Here is an 18,563-nt window from a genome sequence, read left to right as displayed (position 1 = left end):
TATCTATAGTGTAGTTTTGGCGAAATCTGTGATTATAGAAGTATAATAATGTTCGACAATAGAACCATAGTAATGTTTAAACTTATAATTTCAATTAATTGTAGTCGAATTTCGACTACTAAGGGACCACTAGCACATAATTAAAAGTTTAGTCCGCTGGATCTTGGACTTTTTCTCCCTCTATCTCTTACTTTCTTCTCCAGACCGTGGTTTTTTTTTTTGTAGCATTAACGATACCTCAGCTAGTTCGCTACCACGAAAACTCTAAAGTATGTATTTGCCTGTAAGCCTTTTAAGCCTCACAACTAATAATGATAATAAGAAACACGTGATTAAACCGTGAAAGTACTTTTAATTGTGTCCACGAATCACGCGTTTTACTGGTGGTAGGACCTCTTGTGAGTCCGCACGGGGAGGTACCACCACCCTGCCTATTTCTGCCGTGAAACAGTAATGCGTTTCGGTTTGAAGGGTGGGACAGCCGTTGTACCTATACTTCAGACCTTAGAACTTATATCTAAAGGTGGGCGGCGCATTTACGTTGTAGATGTCTATGGGCTCCAGTAACCGCTTAACACCAGTTGGGCTGTGAGCTCGTCCACCCATCTAAGCAATAAATAAATAAATGCGTACCGTAATTAAAGTTTATAATCACGCACCACTGAAAGCAAGATTACGTAAAACTTTAACATTAAACTCGTAACGATTTTCAAGCAACACACATAATAATGGAACGTAATTTTTTAGATCGCAGAATAATTTAATACCCCCCCCCCCCATAAATCTGTTTAATGAAATCTAACGTTTTTTTTCTTCAATATCACTTAAGCTAATTTGCGTAATTTTTCACAGGTAATGGCGGTCCCGCCCAGGCCACCCACGTGTAGGCGGACCGTTGCTCCCGGGAAATACAAATATATAAAGAAAAAATGGGAATATAAACATGGCGGACAACGTAAGCATTAATTTCGTTTATAATATTAAGTATGAAATTGACGATTTGTACTGAAAAAATGAAATTCGTTTTTCCTTTTAATAGGACGTCTTATTTTACGTTTAATCACTTACAGTGTTACTGACAGGGTTTAAATGTCGTTCGCTGTATCTCAAGGTAGCGGCATTTATTTGCTGATGCCAATGGGCTCTCGTATCCGTTTCAAATTAGACAGGCTTGACTAAAAGTTCAGTTTCGAACTGATTACGTACGAATTACAAACAATACAACATTTATTAAAGCTCCTAATTGCTAAAGCTCCCTCGCAGTTAAGGGAATCGCGAAACAATTTAAATCACGTCAAATTACTTCAAAAGTTTAAAATTTTTCGAAGTCGACGTCGTATCAAAAGCTCGACGTGAATTGTAACTTTCAACTTAACAAACGGCTGATAAGAAATTTAAAGTTTTACATCCAGCAACAGCGATGATATGTTCGAGAGATACGTACCTATGTAAATAGTACTATATAGAGATTTTAATTTTTTATTAGCTCAGACAAACAAACGAGTCAACATTTTATATATTATTTTTTTAAGGGATTTTATGGCCTGGTAACTAAGACCTTTAAGTCATGTCTTATTATAATTTATATTCTTTATTTTATGAAAAATGATATATGGAGTGAAATGAAATGAAGATGATTAATGTCTCAACATGGGATATGGGATGAAATATAATATCAGTAAAATGGTGGTCATTTACTGAGATTTTTTCAGTGGACTTTTTGGAGGATCCCGAGAAGTTACGTCCAGCGGCTTTGTTTGATTTTCCCGCATTTGTGCACTTTCACAGATATTAAACAGTTAATAAACCACCATTATTACACATTTAAACCTGAAGAAACACTAAATAGACAAAATAAAACAAATCACACAACTTCACTCCTCGCGTTCCCGCCAAAAAGTCCCCAACATTTTATATAATGGTTATTAGAGTATTACCCGCAAAAATATAATTTGTGTAATTACTGGTGGTAGGATGTCTTGTGAGTCCACACGGGTAGGTACCACCGCCCTGTCTATTTCTGCCGTGAGCTGACGTGCTTTTACCTGACGTCTGTACCGGCTAGTATTATTGCCTTTTAGTTTTTTTGTATAAAAGTGCATGTTGTATGTTTCATTCATTCATTGAGTGAGTTTTGTAAAATTGACCTGACAAGTAATAAAACACGCCTATATTCCGTGCACTGCTTCACGTCAAATCTGCTTCGAGTATTAAACCTGGAACAATAAAAAAAGTGGATTCAAAAAATAAAACTACTTTTTCTGTAATTATCTGTTTTATAAATATCTATTTTTGTATATTATCAAAATATTATATAATAATTATGTAGGTAAAGCTACTTATAAATAGAAAATCTGTGTTAGCTCACCGCCAGTTGGCAGCGTTCCCAGAAGGCTGGCAGCATTTCCACGCTGGATAGCAATGCGAATTCTTTGTGCAAAATACGTACGGACCTTTGGGTCTCCCGAGGTCTCAAATTGTTTTTTTTAAGGTCCTTAAAAAAGCTTTTAGCAGATGGACCCCAGGGGCCCAAAGTTTCTACCCCAAATGGAACAAAAATGAAATCTTTAGAAAGATTATATTGTTTATATTGTATTGGTAATCTTCAATTTCATATTTTTTTCAAAATAACAAACCTTACAGGTCAAGGGACACCAAGGAATCTTCGTACACTGAAGAATCGTGCTCGTGAATTATAAATATTCTCGTCAGTGAATTCCCTTGGCCCAGAGGCTTCGCTAAGTCACGCCACTGGAGATGCCCTAACGCCTCAAGTCAGTTGCTGACCCTGGGCCACATGTCCCTTCAGGTCTGCAGCGGTGGACCGGCGGACGATGTCTTGACCCAGACACGCTCCATTGAATCACTTCGAAAGACTTGATGTATTAAAAATAAAAATAAATACATTTCTGTTTAAGATCTGTTTATTTTAATTGTGAGAATTAAAAACGACGAAAAACAACATCGTGTTAAAATCATGTTTAATCACTGCTATACTTCTATAGCTATACGTCGCTATATCTCCGCGGCTGCAGTGGACTGCTGACGCAATCCTTGTTTTCGATACAATGCGAGGCGGCAATGTATATTTGTTTCTAGTTAATTAATGTTTTATTTGTGAGACATTCGAGATACGGCAGACGCTTTTGCTCAATAATACATGATATATTCAAGTGACAAAGCCCATATCGAGGAGTGAAAGGCTATTTGGTTTAAGCAATATTTTGGCGACTTTACTGAAGCTTGGATGTTGAATTGGAAAAAATTATCATAGGAAAAAACTTCATCAGCTATTTCATTGGTAAACTAATTGAAGTTCAATTAAAAACATCGAACTGGTGATGCTAATACCAAATAAAATGGACCTTTAATTACAACTAGCGACTGTAATTTAACTGTAATTTATTATTGATTTCTCCACTATTTAATGGATGTTATTATAAATATAAACCTTCCTCTTCAATCACTTTATGTGTTAAAAAAAACGCATCAAAATCCGTTGCGTAGTTTTAATGATTTAAGCATACATAGGGATATAGGGACAGAGAAAGCGACTTTGTTTTATACTATGTAGTAATAGTGAAGATAAATGTCCAGTATTTAACGAAATGTGGCTTAAACCAAATAGAATTTCATCCCTCGGTATAGAAATTGCGTTAAAGTATTTGAGAGATTGTTTGGCTATTGTTGAAATATTTTAATAAATAAAAATAGAAGGTTATATCGATTTCTCGTCGAATGAAGATGGTGCCTTGTTTCCGCGGGGGCCACATCTATAGTTCGTAGTTCGTAAACTATATTCGACTCGACATTTACGTGTCCACATGTTAAGTGAAAATAAAAGGACTGATTTTTGTTTTTTTTTGTCTGAGATATAAATTGATTTTTTTAGAATTCTAAGTCGGTGCAAGTTTTGCAAGTTACAATAATAATTATTAATGCGGTTCAGTATATTATATATTTTTAGAAGTGTATGTTCTGTGATATATCTGTACTGTGTTGAAAAACTAATTGAATATATTTACGTAAGAGCTGCGTAACTGTAAAATTTTCAAATGAATTTTCAAAAAAATAATTCATATATTATTTTTTTAGCGAAATATAATAACTGCAACGAAATGTATAGTTGTAAATTGTAAAAAAAATATTAAAATTATGAATGCGTTTGAATATTTTTTTTTATGAAATTTTAATAAGCCAGTGTAAATAAATTCAATGTGCCACTTGTTTTTTTTTTTAATACAATTTTTTTTTCTATACTACCCTTATGTAAGAACTCTTTTATTAGATAGCAAATAATCGTTTTATTTAGTACAAGGGCATTATTTGATGTTACAAATTTGTTTTAGGAAAAAAATTATATTAATAATAATGCATGCGAACAGTGTTTTCTTTTTCTGCATGCAATATACATATATATATACATATATAATAATGTTATGTTCCGTATATTTGTCGAAATAAATGATGAAACAAACAAACTTTTTAACTTTTATTTTATATTAGCACGAAACCTAGAGCTCATATTTATATCTATAAAGTCGTCGTGGCCTAAAGGATAAGACGTCTGGTGTGACTCGTATCTAGCGATGCACCGGTGTTCGAATCCCGCAGGCGGGTACAAATTTTTCCAATGAAATACGTACTTAACAAATGTTCGCGATTGACTTGCTTGCGATTGACTGTCAAGCTATTGACGACGGTAGATATCAATATGGTTTCAAAACCACTAAAGACCTTCGCGATGTATTAGATACGGTAAGCACTTACCATCCGGTGTGCCGTATGCACGTCTGGCTACAAGGGCAACAAAAAAAAATCTAAAAAAAAAACCCTCCAGATTGTGTAGGGCGTGGACTGTATTTTGGACTGGTCGCTTCAATAAAGCTATATTCAGGGCGAAGGTTATTTTTATTTTTTTTAGGTACAAAACATGCACGTACGACCATAATTTTGGAACAAAGTTCCTTATGGGACGATGCGAAGGGGTACCTTAACCGGGAAAAAACGTCCGTAACGTAAGATTGTTATTAGTAATGCACACAGTGTACGACTTAACTTTGTAATAACGTACAAAAAATAACATATTTTTTTATCATTCTTTGACCACGATCTGAGAGCGTTCGTTTGCGCAATACACTAACTCTTATGCAAACTACCGTGAATGAAGTGTACCACAATAAGTTCGCACGTTACCGAATGACCGTGGGTTGTTGCGAAACCTCCAGTTTTATTTTCTTTATACCTCGAATAGAACTTAAAATTAATATTTTTATAACATAAGGAACTTTGTTCCTATCCTACGACACCACACATCTTTTTTTTTATTGTCTTACACTGACTGTGTTGCCAAATTCAAAAAACAGTCATACAAAATTGCATGTTTAGGATTGCCCTAAACACATATACAATCCGTTAAGTTATTACGCTCGAACGCACATAACACAAACAGATGCGGCCGCATTCGTTCCTGAATTAGATAATGTTACAAATGTGATTCCAGTGAGTTCGACGACACCTCGGAACTGGTGGGTCGGCATTGCTGCGGTTTGACCATCGCGGCTGATGGTCGAGTCATTGAATCGTGAAGCGGTATGATCTTGGTTTCCTCATTCAACTTGTAGCGTGCCGAGTCGAACCGCGGTTGTACTTTTCTATCGGCACATTTAGATCTGATAGAAGGATTATGCATAGTTTTTTTTTTATTGCTTAGATGAGTGGACGAGCTCCCAGCCCACCTGAAGTTAAGTGGTTACTGGAGCCCATAGACATCTACAACGTAAATGCACCATCCACCTTGAGATATAAGGTCTAAGATCTCAAGTATAGTTACAACGGCTGCCCCACCCTTCAAACCGAAACGCATTACTGCTTCACGTCAGAAATAGGCGGGGTGGTGGTACCTACCCGCGAGGACTCTCAAGAGGTCCTACCACCAGTTTTTATTTTTATTGCTTAGATGGGTGGACGAGCTCCCAGCCCACCTGAAGTTAAGTGGTTACTGGAGCCCATAGACATCTACAACGTAAATGCACCATCCACCGAAGTCGAATCGTGGTTTTACTTATCGACCGGCACATTTAGATCTGATAGAAGGATGATGCATAGTTAGATCGATGAGTGGATCTCAACACCTTCGTATCTTAAAAAAAGCAACACATTACTTGTAATTTATTAATTACGTAATGTGAATACGTGGTGTGGTGCGAGTTCAGTGTGCTTAGTGCGAGTTTTTTAACGTTCTCGATAAAGTAAAAGTTAACTCAAATTTGTATGGAGTCAGAACGTATGCCTACGTTTGCCTCTAGGGGCGCTGTCCAACTCCATACAAATTTGAGTTAACTTTTACGTTATCGAGAACGTTAAAAAAAAAAGACGAAGATGCCTTAGTAATTTCGCCAATTATAATTTTGGCGGATTCGATTTTGATTGTACGGTATTAATTCTTTCAATCAATCACACCTACATAATAATATAATATCTATATTGTATTTTTTTATAATTTCGTTTACAATAACTTATTTATTTAATTAGTTAATAGCATTGGCCTCTGTTCTATTATTTTCTCGAAAAGTCTTCCAAAATCGCCCGTAATTTTACTGGTATTAAGCTGGATTAAAGGATTAAATGGCGTCAGGTCTCTGCAGAATGCCCCTTCAGCTTAAGGGAAAAATTTACGAAACGATCATTAGACCTGTCGTGCTGTATGGATCTGAATGTTGGGCGACGGAAGTAAAGCATGAAAGAGCAGTGCATGCGGCAGAGATGCGAATGTTGAGATGCATGTGTGAAGTGACAAGAATGGAGAAGATAAAGAATGAGTATATCAGAGGAAGTATGAAAGTAGCCCCGGTAATCACAAATTAAAGAGCGGACATGTGATACGTAGAGGGAAGATGCATGTGTCTAGGAGATATATGGAAATGGTAGTGTAAGGTAGAGGGGGAAGAGGTCAACCGAAGAAGATATGGATGGAGTGTGTGAATGACGATATGAGAGAGAGAGAGGGGTAAGTGTTGAGATGACGGCTGAGAGAAAAGATGGAAGAGAAAAATTAGCTGTGCCGACCCCACTTAGTGGGATAAGGTGGAGAAAAAGACAACTAAGCTGGATAATATTCACGTTTTTTTTTTGGAATAGTTATTATAGACAAACTAGCACAAGGCCTACCTTATTGTAAGTGGCTTCCATTATTCATGGCCATCAGCTAAGCCAGGGGCAAAGCCAAGTCGCTGGCTGAGAGGGTGGTAGGTGGGTATAGTTCAATACTGCCGCGAACCATGCTTGAGTTCAGAGATGAGTTTTTAAACAAGGGCAAAAGGGACACCAATGATAGGAATGGGTAGACTCAAATGGGTGGATCAACTCTCGGCCAAACTGGTGTTACGTGGTGTACTAGAGACTTTGGATGAGTCAAAGAATCAAAACGGAAAGGAGTTGGCAGAGCCTCACTACATGCGGGCTCTTAATACGCCATTACAGCAACCTTTTTGATAGGTAAGCCAACATGGCTTTTTTACATTTATAAAGGCAACAAATTCCCGAGAATTACGTCAAATGCATTACAAAAACCTTACTCGTTTTAGCTAAAGAATAGTTTTTCTATAAAAAAATGTCCAGTTTTATAGTTGTGAGGACAAATATAAAGAGACAATAATAAAACTCGTAAATACACGCTCTCACTGGTCATTTATGTGTTAGTACTGAATATAACAGTTTCAGACGGGTTCTGTATCTCTTTGCGAGTGTACGGTTATAACGTCGTCTGAGAAAGGGACGTACTAAGGAGAAATAATACTTTTATTATATAAAATATCGGCGCGACATCACTATTTAGTTAATTAAGATTAATTAAAGTTAGCTTTCTCCTTAATATTGACATGGTTGACTATTGTAAATCCAACGAGTGTAAGCAATTGTTTAAGATGGTATTCATAAGAATTCGTAATCAAGCGACCGCCCCTTTCTACTATAAATACGAGTGACTATTGTCGCAGAACACTTACGTCATTACGGATCCTGCCGATCCATTAACGGTGCTTTTGGGTACCACAAGCACCGGTCACCGTCCTCGTCGAACCCGTCGCTTGCGACGAAGGGCTAGACGAGTGAATTAACCCATAGACACAGCCCACTGAGTGTCTCGCCGGATCTTCTCAGTGGGTCGCGTTTCCGACCCGATGGTAGATTCTGCGAAGCACTGCTCTTGCTAGGGCCAGTGTTAACTACACACCCGGTTTGGGCCCCGTGAGCTCACCTATACGTCAAGGAGAAGCTGAAATAGCCTTCGAAGGCTATCAGCATAGGTAGGATAAAAAAAAGCAGAACACATTCCGTCTCGAGCAGCCGAACGAGGCAGATGTTTTTGTTGTTGTTATTGTTGTAAGCTTGAAATTCAATAAATGTAATTCATTGGAAAAGGGAGTCTTATTTACTGTCGCCATGGAAGGTAATGACAACAACTAACAGAGTGACGTCATAATTTGCAATGACAATGTGGCGTCAGTCGCTAACGCCATCAGTCTCTGACGTCACCGCACATTCCGTTATATACGATTCATTATTACAAGAGATAAGGTAGATTATTGACTAAGAACGTCTTATGTGGGGATGCATTCATGGATAATATGTGGTTTCGTATTGAGTAATGCGACTATAGCGATACTTTTACTGGTGGCGTTTTGTGAGCCAGCACGGGTAAGTACCATTCCGCTTATTTCTGGCACGACGCGGTAATGCGTTCCGCCTTGAAGGGAGGGGCAGCCTTTGTAAAAACTAAGACTTAGAATTCATGTCTTATGATCGTTAAAGGAATTTACGTTGGTGATGACCATGGACTTCAGTAGCCACTTAACACCAGATAGGTTAAGAGCTTCTGCATCCATCCTAAGCAATAAAAAAAATATTGGAACATGAAAAACTCCTGTTATACCTGAATCCGATCCATTTAGTTACAGTGCACCTCGCTAAATACCAAAGAGTCGCCTCGCAAGGTTTTAGCGTATTTTATGGTGCACTAAGGCTACTTTTACTTTAGCATGGTAGAATAGACTCGGAAATAGATTATTCATTTAACGCATGTGTTGGCGTTAGAAAATATCGACAATTTACATAAGGCAGGGTTAATTGTGATTCGTTTTTTTTACTGGCTGGGGGCTGAACCTCCTAAAGGTCCCCACGCCTAGGGGACTTTTTTTCCTACCTAACCTAAGCATTGAGAGGCTATGTCAGCGTAACTGGGCGAGTCGGTGAGCTCACAGGGCTCAAACCTGACGTTGTTGCTAACACGAACCCTAGCAAGATCCGTGCTTCGCAGAATCTACTACCGGATCAGAAACGCGACCCACTGAGAAGATCCGGCAAGAAACTCAGTGGGCTGTGTCTGTGGGTTCATTTACTCGCCGAGCCCTTCGTTGCAAGCGACGGGTTCGAAGAGGACCGGAAGAGGAGGTTCATTACCGGTGCTTGAGATACCTAAAAGCACCGTTAGTGAATCGGGAGGAGCCGAAATGACGTGTTGATTATCGTTACCGATTCCGGTCTGTGCTTTTAGTATTCTTTTAATACCCCGCCATACAATACCGCCAGTCACCTGCAGACAAAAGGACTGGAAGTTTCGAATTTTGCTATTTGATAGCGATCCTAGGCTTATAAATAGGCAATATTCTGATACTTAATGATGTAAGCTAACTATTCGACAAGGTAATTCCACGATTACGCAACCAGAATCGATAGAAATGTAACCATTATCTCTTGCGATTGCATTTACCTGTACAGCTGTGAAATGCCAGTCTTTTGTTGACTGGGCATTGTATATATCAAAATATAATCGACTAGAGACCTTAGATTTAAGTGGAAGATTCGAAGTACAATTTTTTTTGTTTTGTTTTCGCCATCCAGTGTTGTTCCTTCCGTGATTAAAATGTAGCTGACAATATCTTATCTCTATCATTAATCAGAAAATAAACTTAACTAACTACATATTTCCTGAATTGGAGGGTATAATGCATCCGGATATCGATAATTTATACAACCCAAATAAAAAATCGAATTGGAATACAATTTGATTGATATTTAAATATATGTCGGAGACGGTCGTTAGTTTGGTAGCTAAACGAAACGCAGCACGATTCCCGAGAGATGGCAGCACGATTAGAGTATCGTCGGAACTCGGATAACTTCGTGCTACGTCAGAACTTAGCCGATGGAGGCGCGTAGACGCCATCACACTTACCAACCAGCCTTCTTGAAGAGCGGTGCCTCCGTCCTAAGAACTGTCATTCGTTTTCGTTTGCTAACGTCAAGAGAAGATTTCTAAATTGTTCTAAGACAAGAAACGTGATTGGTGTACTCAATATATCTCTTAGCTCGATCACCTTATTCGCCCCTACGATATCTGACGAGGGTGTTAATAATTGTGGCTTCTCCGACATATACATATTTGCGTTGACTCTTATTCAAGTTTTCCTTCAGTGCTTGATCTAGAAATTGTGTCAGAGTTAGCGTAAAAGGCAGCTTGTAAATGAAAGTTAGGCCAAATACGGACCACCATCTTGTGGTTCTGTTAGGTTTTAAGCCTGTTATAACACATACCTACGTTGGCACGACCATTCTCGGCCTATGAGCATAAATCGTTTGTGATTAATCTCTTAGGCACCGTGGCACTGCGATATTTGGACCCGGTCCAGATTTGAACCTATGCAATTAGGATTACCTGCGTACGTGCGGTCGGGACGTCCATGCTGTTGTAGATATTGCGGATATAATTTTGAATACGTGTAAACTGATTTTATACGTCGTTAAATAACAAACTCATTCGGTTAGCGTTAGAAATTTCGGGGAGAAACAAAATTTACATCGAACAAATAATAAATAAATGAAAATTAACCAAATTAGGATCTTCTCCATGTCGCAAATTCCGGTTAGTAGATAGATTGAGAATGGATATGTTTGTACCCCATGATCTGTAGGCTGAGTAAAATGTCTCTTCGGAACAAGGTGACACTTTACAAAACTTGCATAAGGCCCGTCATAATTTACGGGAGTGTGGTGTTCGCTCACGCGGCCCGCACACACATAGACACACTCCAATCTATACAATCCCGATTTTGCAGGTTAGCCGTCGGAGCTCCGTGGTTCGCGAGGAACGTTGATCTACACGACGACCTGGACCTTGAATGAATCTGGAAATACATGAAGTCAGCGTAGGGATGGTACTTCGATAAAGCTATGCGTCATAATAATCGGCTTATCATTGCCTGATTACTCCCCGAATCCTGATCACGAAGGAGCCGGTCACCGTCGATACCCTAGAAATGTCCTTACCATCCAGTCGTAGATTCATTCGCGAAACAGCTGCTCTTGAGTCGTTAGGTCTCCTTCGGAGGCGTTCGGGCTGCTGTTTGCAAATCCCACCCCTCTTGGCTAAGCCTTTGCTCGCCCACCTGTCCTGGTGAAACTGGACTGGTCTCCAGACCACTAGTATTCCTTCAATCATAAAAAATGGATGTGTTTGAAATGTGGTGCTGATGAAATATGGTTGAATGTGATGGAAAATTGCATCAAACTTGTCAATGCTTAACATTAAGACTTATTCATTGTCTGCCTGCGCAGTGTATATATCAAATTAATTATATCATATCAGGTACATTCTGTAATTATTATTATTTTTTATTTTTTTTATTGTGTAGATGTGTGGACGAGCTCACAGCCCACCTGATGTTAAGTGTTTACTGGAGCCCATAGACATCTACAACGTAAATGCGCCACCCACCTCGAGAAATAAGTTCTAAGGTCTCAGTATAGTTACAACGGCTACCCCACCCTTCGAACCGAAACGCATTACTACTTCACGGCGGAAATAGGCGGGGTGGTGGTACCTACCCGTGCGGACTCCCAAGAGGTCCTTACCACCAGTGATTACGCAAATTATAATTTTGCGGGTTTGATTTTTATTACACGATGTTATTCCTTCACCGTGGAAGTCAATCGTGAACATTTGTCGAGTACGTATTTCATTAGAAAAATTGGTACCCGCCTGCGGGATTCGAACACCGGTGCATCGCTCGATACGAATGCACCGGACGTCTTATCCTCTAGGCCACGACGACTAGTATATATCATATTAATAATCGAATATACCCAAATTAATTACTAGTTATAGGCGCATTATCCAATGTGAGATTTTCAACTCTAGCTGGCACAAATGGTGCAATATATTAAGTCGCGGCTCTTAATGTCAGTCAATGTCTTCCTTAAGTTGAGTATCGCAGTGACTAAGTAATTTATAAATTATTAATTTCTAACCAATTTTCGATTTGATTAATCTGTGTTCATTAACATGACGCTTACAAATTAAATAAAGAATTACATATCCGGGATATCTGATACTAATTAAATATAACAAAATCGAATTAGAATTTTCCTGTTGTATGTCTATAAAATGTGTATACGTTTTCGGTGACTTATGGAAAAGTGATACGTGGTCACCATAACCCATAGACTAGCATTGTAGCTCTTGTTGTTGGATCTGCTATGCAAGATGACACTGCAGACCACTACGTTGCTATGAGCGCAGGTTTACCTAGTATTAGCATTGAGTTACTACTAAAAACACACTTCGATAAAGCGGCACGACACAAGAACCCTCTCATCGTGGCCACCGGTAACTACATTCCCGATCCTGCGGACAGAATGGAAAGCAGTTGACGTCGCCCCAAACACGTCATTTTGGATCCTCCAGATCCACTAACGGCGCTTTTTACTGATTATAGGACCTCTTGTGAGTTCGCGCGGGTAGGTACCATCACCCTGCCTATTCCTGCCGTGAAGCAGTGGGGCAGCCGTTGTAACTATACTGAGACCTTAGAATTTATATCTCAAGGCGGGTGGCGCATTTACGTTGTAGATGTCTATGGGCTCCAGTAACCACTAACACCAGGTGGGCTGTGAGCTCGTCCAACCATCTAAGCAATAATAAAAAAAAAACACAGATTCAACTTTTTGACTCAGTATACAGCCTGACATTTATATTTTAAGGTACTAATAAATATTAATATAAAACCCAGTCATAATCTTAATATAGAAGGCTTCACCCTTCAAATGACGTGTCATGTAATATTATGGTTCGGCATTATTTACGGAGCGCGACCGGAATGAACCGGTTTTATCTGGATCATATGTCTTATTTAACTCTGAATTAAATTTAGGGTATTTAGTTATTCAGGAAGAATGGCATCACTGTCTCTAGATCGACACTCTATTTAGGCCACCAAGAATATTACCGCCCCCATTCTTTCTGTGGGTTTCTTAAGCGGCTGCTGAGGAATGAGGAAGTGACGGTGTATGGTGGACCCAACATCCGTTTTAATTCGAAGATCGAGATACAGATTTATATAAATTTAGAATTAGACTTTTTTTATATTGCGTAGATGGGTGGATGAGCTCACAGTCTACCTGGTGCTAAGTGGTAAGCCCATAGACATCTGCAACGTAAATTCCGCTACCCACCTTGAGATATGAGTTCTAAAGTCTCAGTATAGTTACAACGGCTGCCCCACCCTTCGAACCGAAACGCATTACTGCTTCACGGTAGAAATAGGTCGGGTGGTGGTACCTACCCGTGGGGACTCTCAAGAGGTCCTACCACCAGTAAAACGTCAGACACTTCGTCTCATTTGGTCAGCACACGGCCAACTCTCCGAAGCAAGCTATTTCGGTACTTCACGACTTACTAGATACGGATGTGTGTAATGTTTTACAGCTTCGAACACCTAAAAGCTGCTTATGCTAAAATTAATTCTTCACTAATATTTTGATTTAATTGTCTACGGTGAAAATACTGTACTAATGAATAAATGTCTCAATGTTGGTAGTTGCATTTGCCCACTGAGTTTCTCGCCGGATCTTCTCAGTGGGTCGCGTTTCCGATCCGGTGGTAGATTCTGCGAAGCACTGCTCTTGCTGGGGCCAGTGTTAGCAACACTCCGGTTTGGTCCCCGTGAGCTCACCCACACGTTAGGGCGAAGCTGAAATAGCCTCTCAAGACTATCAGCATAAGTAGGGAAACAAAAAAAAAGACAAAAAAACAGTAAAATCGAATACCGCTTTTTGTAAGGCGGTCAATAATTAGCCGATTAAAGGCCTATATCCCTTTAAACATAGTTTATAATTTTATGATGAAATTATGTTTGGTATCGTAATTCCTTTGTGAAACGATAATGTAATTTTCACATCGGAAACCTGTAGCGAAATTTACATCAAAGACTGTGTGTAGGCAAAGCTCTTTGTGCGGGTAAACACGACTAGGATTTGTAAATTGTTATGTGGATGTGGCATTTTGTTTGACTGCTTTTTCCTTTAGTAACACAAACACGAAAGTGTAATTTTTTTTATAACCCTCTATTGTATTTTCAATTCTCTCATTTTTCATTACAGGAATCTCTAAGAGTCTGGCACAAATAATGGTACGCTTGGTTCTATCGGGCAATTGCACTGTTCTTAAATTTGACAGATTCTTGAATTTTCAAGATAAGCTTTTTAAATACAAGATCTGAATAATAACATAGGGATTGTTGGTTTCCGAGCAATATCACCTGATCGGTGGAAGATCTCCCCTCTACCATTAAGCCTCCCAAACTAGACGATTAAGTTAAGGTCTGATTAAATCTAAAAAATAACCAATTTATTTATATTTCCTGAAAAAATTAAATAATAATCCAATCCAATTATAACCTAAGCATTATGAAAACGGTGTTAAGACAAAATACCGCATCCGAAATTCTAATATTTCGTACATAAACGGTTACCACTGAATACTTATGAATTTATAATAAAGCCCTGTATTTGTAATAAGGAAGTTTCGCTTAAACCTTCGCATTCGATGTAATGAGATTAAAATTATCCTGTTAATGTAATTGCGAAGACGAATTTCAGTTTTCGCTAATATATTATAGGATTATTGTGGGATGTGCTTATTGGGGATGGGACGTCTTGGATTCCCGCATAAATTGTTACCATCACTCTACCGAGATGCAGTAATGCAGTGATCTGCGCGCTCACTCCCTCTAGAACAGCCTTTCCCAAAGTGGGCGATAGCGCCCCCTTGTGGCCTCTGCAGGCCTAAAGGGGGCGGTAAGTGACTCAGAAAAAAAGGAGGGCATTGTGTAGAGGCTTGGGAGGCGATTTGCAATTTCACCTAGGAGGACTCTTAGACATCGACTAAGCTCTCGGTAAAGTGATTTTTAAGTAGGAGAAAAAATAGGGGCACTAAAAAATAATTTGTTCTCAAAGTGGGCAGTAGACAAAATAAGTTTGGGAGCCCCTGCTCTAGAACAATCCAAGTTATTTAGTTAAACGCGGTGCTAGTTCCCAAAACGCTTTAGTCCACCAGTCGGGGCTTAATAAATAACATGGCCAGCCCCCTCCCTGACCCCCGCTGACCCCCCTGAAAATTCATGACACGCCCGGCATCATTGGGCCACGTATAAATGGCACTTAAAAACTCCGTCATTAATCCCACTTGCGCTTTCCATCCGCGTCGTCATTACTACGTCAGTCATTAAGGATATGTTACATTTCAAATGGTTTTAACCTTTTCGTCGATCCGTGCGTTTAGCGTTTGTTTTTTTATTTATATTTTCACGTTCGTAAGCCAGGTGTTATGTTGTAGAGGTTTTAGCGGGTCATTCGTTAGACTTTAGTGAGTACCGCACAGTTTTCCTGGTGGTGACTGACAGTGACGACTTATTCTTTCTTTCTAAGTTAAGGTGTTAGGTGGTTACAGCGTAAATACACCACTAGCCTTGAGATGTAAGCTCTAAGGTCTCAAGTAGAGTTACAACGGCTGCCTCATCCTTCAAACCGAAACGCATTACTGCTTCACGGCAGAAATAGGCAGGGTGGTGGTACACGTGCGGACTCACAAGAGGTCCAACCACCAGTAATTACCAGATTTTTATTACACGATGTTTTTCCTTCAGTCGAAGAACATTTGTTGAGTACGTATTTCGTTAGAAAAATTGATACCCGCCTGGTGGATTCGAACACCGGTGCATCGCTCAACACGAATGCACCGGACGTCTTATCCTTTAGTCCACGACGACTTAAGTTCTTTAAGACTCTTTTACCAGATAAGTTTCAGCACTGGAATACTCAGACATATTGGTTGGGCTGTATTTGCCTAATACGATAAGTCGCTTTAGAGTTACGGTATTACAAGAGAGAGAATGAGATAAAACATAGTCTCTTCAATATATTATGATTTTGTCGACGATAAAAGGCATTGTTTCTTTAAGTTTGCTAATATAAAGTCAGTAAGCTAAAGTGGCAGTGGACTGACCATATATGCCGTAGAACTGACGATCCCTGGAGCAAACGGGCTCTCAAGTGGAGACCGCCCAATGGAAGATGTAACGTGGGACGCCCTTGGCTAGATGGTGCGATGACCTCCAACTGGCGGGCAAGAAGTGGATGAGGAGAGTCGAAGACCGGACTCAGTGGTGAGGATTGGGAGAGGCCTATGTCCAGCGGATGACTGTGGGCTGATGATGATGATGTTAATGATAATATTAAGCGTAAATAAAACACAATTTTAATTGAACGCTTCGGTGGTGCAATTGTTAGCACCCTTATGGTTGCGTCGACGTTGGACTTACTGTACTTGTGAGTCCGCACGGGGAAGTACCACCACCCTGCCTATTTCTACCGTGACACAGTAATGCGTTTCGGTTTGAAGGGTGGGGCAGCCGTTGTAACTATACTGAGACCTTAGAACTTATATCTCAAGGTGGGTGGCGCATTTACGTTGTAGATGTATATGGGCTCCAGTAACTACTTAACACCAGGTGGACTGTGAGCTCGTCCACACATAATTATTATAAGCTACAAACAAAAAAAAATGGTGGGTTCGATTCTTACATCGGACTAACATTCGTGTAATGGATGTGCATATAAGTATGTATATCGGTCTGCGGTTCACATATTACAGGGAATCCTAATTCTGATGACTTTTTCTCGATTATTTTATGTAAAAAAAAAACATTATTTTTTTCTTTCGTAAATTAAATACGTTTAAAACGCTTCCGCTTATTACGCACAGAGCACCATTAAGCGTCGACAGCCTGGTAACCATTTCAGTAAATGACAGTCGGTATTCGCATGACGAGATGGGATATAACTTTTCATTGGCCAATGAAACATTATGTGGCAACAAGCAAAATAAAACCGTAGGAGTCCAGTTGGTAAGATATTCACAGGGAGTTCGACATAATATATATATATATTTAATATAATTGAGTTTTTTTTTTAAGTTTTTCTCTAACTGATTTCCCGGCTCTACTCAGTAGACTTTTGGATATCAAACGAAAAGTCTAAGCGTATCAATTACAACGTATACATTTTCATGTAATATATATATATATATTCGATTGTGTAAATTATTTACGTATATCTTTATTTTATTTAGTTATTTATTACTATTCATATAAAATTTTCATTGGCGGACTTAGTGCCTAAGGCATTCTCTATCAGTCAACCAAAGGTAGTGCAGAGAATATAGTAGTAGGTGCAATGAAATGTATATTAGATTACAAATACATACATAAAACACATATAAGCGTAAATATATATACATACATAGATACATACATACAATTATCCTTTCTCAAATTAAGTTCGAAGAGCTATCTCAGTGGTTATAGCGTAAAAGTTGTTATAGCATTTGAAGTCGTCGTGGCCTAAAGGATAAGATGTCCGGTGCATTCATATGTAGCGATGCACCGGTGTTCGAATCCCGCAGGCGGGTACCAATTTTTCTAATGAAATACGTACTTACCAAATGTTCACGATTGCCTTCCACGTTGAAGGAATAACATCGTGTAATAAAAATCAAACCCGGAAAATTATAATTTGCGTAATTACTGGTGGTAGGACGTCTTGTGAGTCCGCACAGGTAGGTACCACCACCCTGCCTCTTTCAGCCGTGAAGCAGTGATGTGTTTCGGTTTGAACTCATATCTCAAGGTAGGTGGCGCATTTACGTTATAGATGTCTATTGGCTCAGGTAACCACTTAACACCAGGTGGGCTGTGAGCTCGTCCACCTATCAATGCAAAAAAAAAGGTGTCTGTTACTCTTTGGTGTCGGGATACATTAATGAAGAAACGACCGACCAAATGGAGACTATTGTAGGGAATCAAGGAGATTGACCGGCACATATAAACAAGACGTGAAAACATCGGGCGGATGTTAAAAAAGAGAAAGAATTGCTTTTGAAATGGAGGTCCCAACCTTGTTACAGCCGCCCTTTGAATTAGGTCATACGTATACAATAATATATCACATAGAGATGATACCAATATCGATGGGCCAAATATTATTTATTTTAAGCGACATCTCGCTTACTACGCAACATTTATTTTTGTAATTAGTTTAGAAAAGATGTGTGGTGTAGTGGGCCCCGGATAGGAACGAAGTTCCTTATTATAAAAATATTAATTTTAAGTTCTGTTCGAAGTATAAAGAATGTAAAACTGGAGGTTTCGCAACAACCCACGGTAATTCGG

General features: G+C 39.1%; 1 protein-coding gene across 10 annotated transcripts in view; it reads left to right on the top strand.

Annotated features, from left to right (window-relative positions):
• Positions 1 to 4,481, top strand: part of LOC114246699 (irregular chiasm C-roughest protein) — a 94,128-nt gene extending 89,647 nt beyond the window's left edge. For all 10 annotated transcript variants that reach the window (XM_089738186.1, XM_089738184.1, XM_089738185.1 and 7 more), the window contains exons 20-21: positions 853 to 955; positions 2,644 to 4,481. In XM_089738186.1, coding sequence (XP_089594312.1) covers positions 853 to 887 — 35 coding nt within the window. In that variant the 3' untranslated portion in view covers positions 888 to 955; positions 2,644 to 4,481. The remainder of the gene's footprint in view (positions 1 to 852; positions 956 to 2,643) is intronic.
• Positions 4,482 to 18,563: the final 14,082 nt, after the last annotated feature.

Source organism: Bombyx mandarina, chromosome 24 (assembly GCF_030267445.1).
Source record: "Bombyx mandarina strain Sakado chromosome 24, ASM3026744v2".
NCBI lineage: Eukaryota > Metazoa > Arthropoda > Insecta > Lepidoptera > Bombycidae > Bombyx > Bombyx mandarina.
The sequence above is the reverse complement of the archived record's forward strand: the minus strand, read 5'-3'. Positions and strand labels throughout refer to the sequence as shown.